At 40.5% G+C, this 6,102-nt stretch overlaps 1 protein-coding gene across 1 annotated transcript in view; it reads right to left on the bottom strand.

Annotated features, from left to right (window-relative positions):
- Positions 1 to 2,648: 2,648 nt before the first annotated feature.
- The window catches only part of CHKA (choline kinase alpha), a gene marked incomplete at its 5' end in the record, with an annotated part of 20,978 nt that continues 17,524 nt past the window's right edge, over positions 2,649 to 6,102 (bottom strand). The window contains 4 exons of the mRNA XM_009079679.1: positions 2,649 to 3,285; positions 4,069 to 4,150; positions 4,566 to 4,672; positions 5,142 to 5,250. Coding sequence (XP_009077927.1) covers positions 3,226 to 3,285; positions 4,069 to 4,150; positions 4,566 to 4,672; positions 5,142 to 5,250 — 358 coding nt within the window. The remainder of the gene's footprint in view (positions 3,286 to 4,068; positions 4,151 to 4,565; positions 4,673 to 5,141; positions 5,251 to 6,102) is intronic.

The following is a 6,102-nucleotide window of genomic DNA, read 5'->3' as shown; positions in this document are numbered from 1 at the left end:
CTTCTTCCCACCATGGCAAAGACCTGTGTGAACCAAAAGTGACATAACACCAAGAGCAGAAGCTGCTCTTGATTTTCACCAAAGTTCCTCACTGCAGACTCTGTTCCCTGAGGGTAGGGCTGGAAATAACCCTCCTCCCCAGTCAGTTCTCTAGAGAACAGCCACTCCAAAAATAGTGTCTTTCTATTTAGTGGCATCACCACTATCAAAGATGTTTAATTTGCTAATAAATTGTATCCAGTTGAGCACAGAAATACCCTTTGCTTGAACTAAAGAGAAGGCAGAACATCTGATATGGCCCTGAGACTGTGCAGGATAAGACCTTAATGGCCTGGAGTGGGATGCTAAGCCTGAGCATTCAGGTCTTTGTCTTCCATAAGTGGCTGCAGGAGTGATGGGAATACACCCTAGGCTATACCAATTACCCACCGAATCACCTCACAGTGGCAGCTCAGATGAGCTGCCAGGCTAGACAAGTGATATAGCTCCCTTTAAAAGTGAGAGCTTGTTTTGTTGTAGGTTTGTTCTTTTAAATCTTATACCAAAAGTCACACTTTCAGTGCTTAATAGCAGATCCAGAGACAAGAATTCACCAAATGGAAATAAAAGCCAGTGATTTCAAAAAGAATAAAAGCTCAAGTACAACTTGTATTTACAAATCAACTGGATCAATTAGCAGTTTTTAAACTGCCTTTATGTAGAACTGATCAGCAACTTCAAAATGGTTATTGGCAAAATCCTAAGCAATATCCATTTATACCAAGCCTTATGAATGTGGCTTCAAACACCATTACAGAAGTGCCAAAGCACTTAAATAGCTGCTTATAAATCAGCTTAAACATGTCAGTGACCATGAGCAAAGAGAAGACTGTGCTCCAGTTCTTGTTTGCCTACTGCAAGTTCTCCAAGGAAATTGAAAAAACTTGCACTGAATAGGCAAATCTACAACAAAAAGATACCAGGAAGTGACAAAACATTATTTGTTCTCTGCTCATCAATTTTGACTTACCCCTGTCCCCATTAAGTTACCACACAACACCTGGGGGAATCTCATCCTCTTTTAAACTAGCTGACAAGACAAAAGGCACATGCTGGAGCATGTTTTGCTTTGCTTCCCCTTCAGAGCCTTTCCTCAGAAATCACCATGCCAGTGCTGGTGCACAACTGCACTGCTGGGACTCACCCAAAGCATCTTGCCAAGCAGCTTTAGTTTCCTCTCTGAATTTGTTTGACAAGAGGCATCTTGACTCTCAGAAGGGGCTTCACCTCCTGCAAAACCTTTCATTAGTTAGCACTACAGCACTACAAGACTGAGTCTTCCTCCCTTTTTGCTTCTGACACTCATCCATTGAACTTCCTGCTTCTATCTCCATGGGTTGCTCAAGAACTTGAACTTACCCTTGGAATACAAAACAAGGCTTTCTACAGAATCAATACACCTATTACATCAGTCCTTTTCAGCTAGCTGCAAAGCATCACTCTGAACTGTTTGTTCCCACTCCATTCATTACCACTGCCATTCCCACTGGGTTTACTGTGTGCCACACTACATTAAATGAAGCCTTTGGAAGCCTGGAGAAGTTACCTGGCTGGTCACACTGGCACACCAGACGAAATACTTGTAGTAAAATTCAATACATGCTGCTAACTCTTACCTTTGTTTTGAGGGCAGTTAACAGGGCAGGGACAGCAAAGTGCTTCAAACCCTTCCCAACTCTAAAGCTGTAGACTTAAAAACAGATGCACTGAGCCTGTATCTCAGCCTGCCTTTGCAGGCAGGCAAGGAAGTACTTCCAACATGGATTATGGCCAGAAACAGCATCTATTTTATCCTGCAGCTATAACAAAGACTTAAGAATATCAACTACAATGTGTTTAAGTGCTTTATATTTATTATAAAGTATTAATAATTGAATGTATGGAAAATGATTCTCTATCCAAGAGAATAAAATGAGAGCTTTTACAAGTTATGCTATACAGTACATGAAATGCTGCACATTTTTCAGCTGCTTGAAACAGGATTTGCTATACAAGTCAAAAAGGGTAGACTTAGAAGTTTATTTATAATACACTGTGTTAGAAAGCACAAACAAGTAACATTCAAAATAAACAAGCTCCCAAAAATCTAAAGAAATCTTTTGATGACATGTACACAGATTATACTCAAGTTTCAATATACATTTTATTGTTCCCCACAATATGCTCCACTCTTCTGGATTGCTGGAACATGATGAGAATTGAAGGTGCAGAAAAGCACCTCCCAAGCCACATAAGCACTGGATGGGCAGAGCAGCGATTTCCTGAAGTGTTCTCCACAGTCTTTGGCTCTATTTCTTACAGCCATACACTGTGGCAACACGAGAAGAGATGATGGGCTTCAATTACCAGTACTGCCCATGCCAATCCAGATATCTGGGGAGCTGCTAGAGCAATTCAAGGCACTCTTCCCAGTGCTGCCAGCCCACGGAACCCCCTCTGTGCAGGACACAGCATTTTATGAGACAACCAGGCTGGGCTAAAGCATGTTCTTGAAGGACATGGAATGAACAGTTCAAGACAAACTCCTTCAGAATGTCCAGTTCACAGTTCATTCGAACTTCCCTTCCGAGGCACACCAGCTTAAGAGAAACATTCAGGTATGTGTCAGTACACTTTAAAGCACGTTGCTTCCATGTGTTTAGTTGCTTCTGGTTAAAGTGGTGTAACATATCAGCAGCTTTGAAGATAGTGTTCATGGGGCATGTTGAACCTAACCTCACAGTAAGCTTTTCAGCCTACTTCACAGTTTAACAGTTGTCTCCTTCCCTTTTCCTTCTCTTTAAGAGGCAGTTTCTACAATGAATCACCTTTTGCAACTGTTCTGCTTACAATACACAAACCATAATGCCAACACCCCCCAGAAATGTACTCACAGTAAGTTTGCTCTGATGCATGTGGTATTGACACTTAATTGTAAGCTTCTCCCATAATATAAAATAGCTTCTAGATTGAAAAGACTCAAAGATATTGCACTGTTGTATTTTAATTTTGCCTCCCAATCTCATTCCAAGTATTTACGAAACTGTAAACAAGTCATTTTTATACAGTCTTCAGTACTGTACACCTGCATTCCCAGGGACTGGAATTCAGTGACACCTTCGTTAGAGATACAGTAGCCTAAGCACAGTGAAAGTTCTGTCCAGCTGCCCTCTTCACACAGTAACCAACAGGCCACTCCTCCCACACTCACACCTCCAGCTTCCTCTTCTGTTCAAAGTAGGCATCAAATCTGGATGACGCATATTCCTGGAGAAATAAAGGACATTCAGTACTCAATGCAATAAACAGCTGAGTTTTATTTGGGATGGGGAAGCATAATGAAGGTATTAACTGTGTTACTCTCCTAATCCATCATCTCAATGCATTAATTAGCTCTATTTGGGAGGGATAATCTTCTCCAGAGGTGTTCTGGCCTCTTAAAACTTCCTCCAATCTTATTTCAACTCTAACATAATTAGCTGCTGCCAATGTGTCAAAAAAAAAAGGGTACTAAAAAGGTCAAGATCTCACTGAAAAAGCTGCTCCTGCAACACTTCCTGCAAGATATTCAGCACACCTGGCAGGTGGATCACTTTACAGGATACTCATGGAGAGTTAGAATGATCAGTTTCTCAAGTACAAGCAGCTACCTGGCACGGATATTGTTGCACATTGAACATCAACATCTTGTTACATGTGCCCTTTGACTACTCGGTTTCAAATTCACACTTTGGGCATGTTAGCTTCCCTCTTGCATGGAATGTCTTATTGCAGAAGAATGTGTCACTGCAAGGCACCATCCCACTGCAAGGACTGACAAGGCTACAGACTCTCTACATAACAATAGGAAGAAGTTTTTAGGATCTTAGATGTTCTTTGCATTCTTAAGGAAAGAGCACAAACAAGTAACAAGCTGATTTTTACAAGCTCTACTCCACTTAGAAGGTATCAGTTGCTGTGAGAGGCCATTTCATTTACTTTCTGATTGTGTACCACAGGTTGAAGATTATTGATTTTTAAACTGTGTCAAACTACAATTAGAGAACTTACCAGGTAACCAAACTCAATGGATGAGATCTTTGCTTGTATAATAGACCACAGACCCCAGAAGAAGTGTGATGCAAGGGCAAACCTGAAATTACAGGGCTATGTTTATTAAACTGCACAGCTAGGACACAACACTTCATTTCAATGTCCTGTGAGAACAGTATTCCCTAGCCTGGGGATGTCCACACCACTTCAAGTATGAAACAGTATTTCATACCTGAAGAAATGGTGTATTTATACACACACACCATGTAATGTTTCATAGTTGAATAATAAATTTCATACTGGAGTGGAAAATAATTCCAGTAGCTTCCCCATGAGCAGCATTTTCTTTACTCCACTATTACTGTATACCACCTATCTAAAGGTTACAATGGGCAATTTTTTCTTTACCACATATAAACAGCTTACAGTGTCTCTCTACTCTGGTTTCCCTGCCCAGGGAGGTAAGTACAGGTACCAGAGTGGAAGTCTCAAGACAGTTGTGAAAGACAAGTTACCTGTTAACTTCTATCAACACTTCTTCTTCTAGTTTGGACTTCTCTTCATTGCTCAGATTTTCAAAGCCATCATGAAATGCAGACAGGTAACTGGAGATAAAATGAAGCTGGAAGGCAAGTAAACAACAGAGTTACAGCTTTTCCTCTCAAGAGATTTGCTTTTTTCAGACCTAGGCAGACCATGTAATAAGGTGGCATTTATTTTTTTTCCAAACACTGACAGTGCTGGAGTTTGCTTTAAAATTAACAGTGGTACTAATAATAGCTTGGAAGTCTGGTTTAAGAAAAGCCACAGTATTAGGAGAACAGGCAACATGTTACTGCCAGCTAATTTCACAGCTGCAGTCCACAACTGCTGGACATGGCACACAGTGAATATCCTATCTGAACAGCTATTATGAAGTTGCTATGATTTTTAAAGCATAGTCAGGATTACAGGGAGTGTTACACTTAAGGAAGTCATGGAGGAAAGATCTGATCCTGGAATACACTAAGTCCAAAGAGAACTGGAAAAGAGATAAGATTTGAAGACTGTGGGCACTTTGGCATTTTGTTAATTGTGTCTTATATGTCTACCTGTTGTTTCTTTGAAGGGTATTTAAGAGCACTGGCTTTGAAAAACGGGTACTTCTCATATGTGTAATCATACATCCACTCACAGAAGTGATTTCCAATGTCAAATCCTCTGAAAAAGAAAGAGACAGAAGTACCTCAGTATTTGCAAACTACCGATTCATTTTTGCTTAAACAAACCTCAAATCAAGTTTAACAGCACAAGGATACTTAGAATTTTCTCCAATTTTGCTAAAGCAAGTAGAAAATTTTGCAAGTTATTAAAATCAAAGAGTAAAGCTGAGCAGTTAAGAATGAAAACTACATCAGCTCCAGGAAATTACTAGACTTTGTAGCCAAATTTTACACTAATGGAGACAATAAAAATAGTTGAGTATGCACTAGATCTCAGCATGAAATCAGACACATCTCTAGTATTGCCATTATCACAGGCAAAGAAATCATATTCAAAGCATTCAACATATCCAACACTTTTGCTTTACTGAAGTTCAGTGTTTCCTTATGTTCCAGCTATGGAAATGTTCAATGATCCCAGTGACTCCACACACTTAGATCATCCTTAAGCACAGCTAACTTGATGACTGAGGGAAGAACAAAGCATGTTTTGTAACCACACAGAGAAAACCCTCAGATGACTCTCCTGTGCAGAAATGAGAAAGCCATTAAGACAGGACAGAAGCAAAAACACACAAAGGCAAAGCTGCCCCACATACAGATGTACACACAGTCTTACCTTCTCAGCTCCCCACTGGAAAGAAATTTTGACATGCAAGCAAGCAGCAACTGTGCACAAACAAGCCCTCTAGTCTGGACAACCAAGGAGCTACAACAACTTTGACTCTGCTGTGTGCCTATACTCGATGGCGTCAGGCCCAGAGCTGTTTTGACTAGTTGTATTTGCTGCCCACCACTAACAGAGCAGAACACAATTCACTAGAGCAGACAATCAGCAGTGCAGCACTTG

This window comes from Acanthisitta chloris, unplaced genomic scaffold (genome assembly GCF_000695815.1).
Source record: "Acanthisitta chloris isolate BGI_N310 unplaced genomic scaffold, ASM69581v1 scaffold7308, whole genome shotgun sequence".
In the NCBI taxonomy this organism is placed as follows: domain Eukaryota; kingdom Metazoa; phylum Chordata; class Aves; order Passeriformes; family Acanthisittidae; genus Acanthisitta; species Acanthisitta chloris.
Note: the sequence above shows the minus strand (reverse complement) of the source record. Positions and strands in the feature narration are given on the sequence as shown.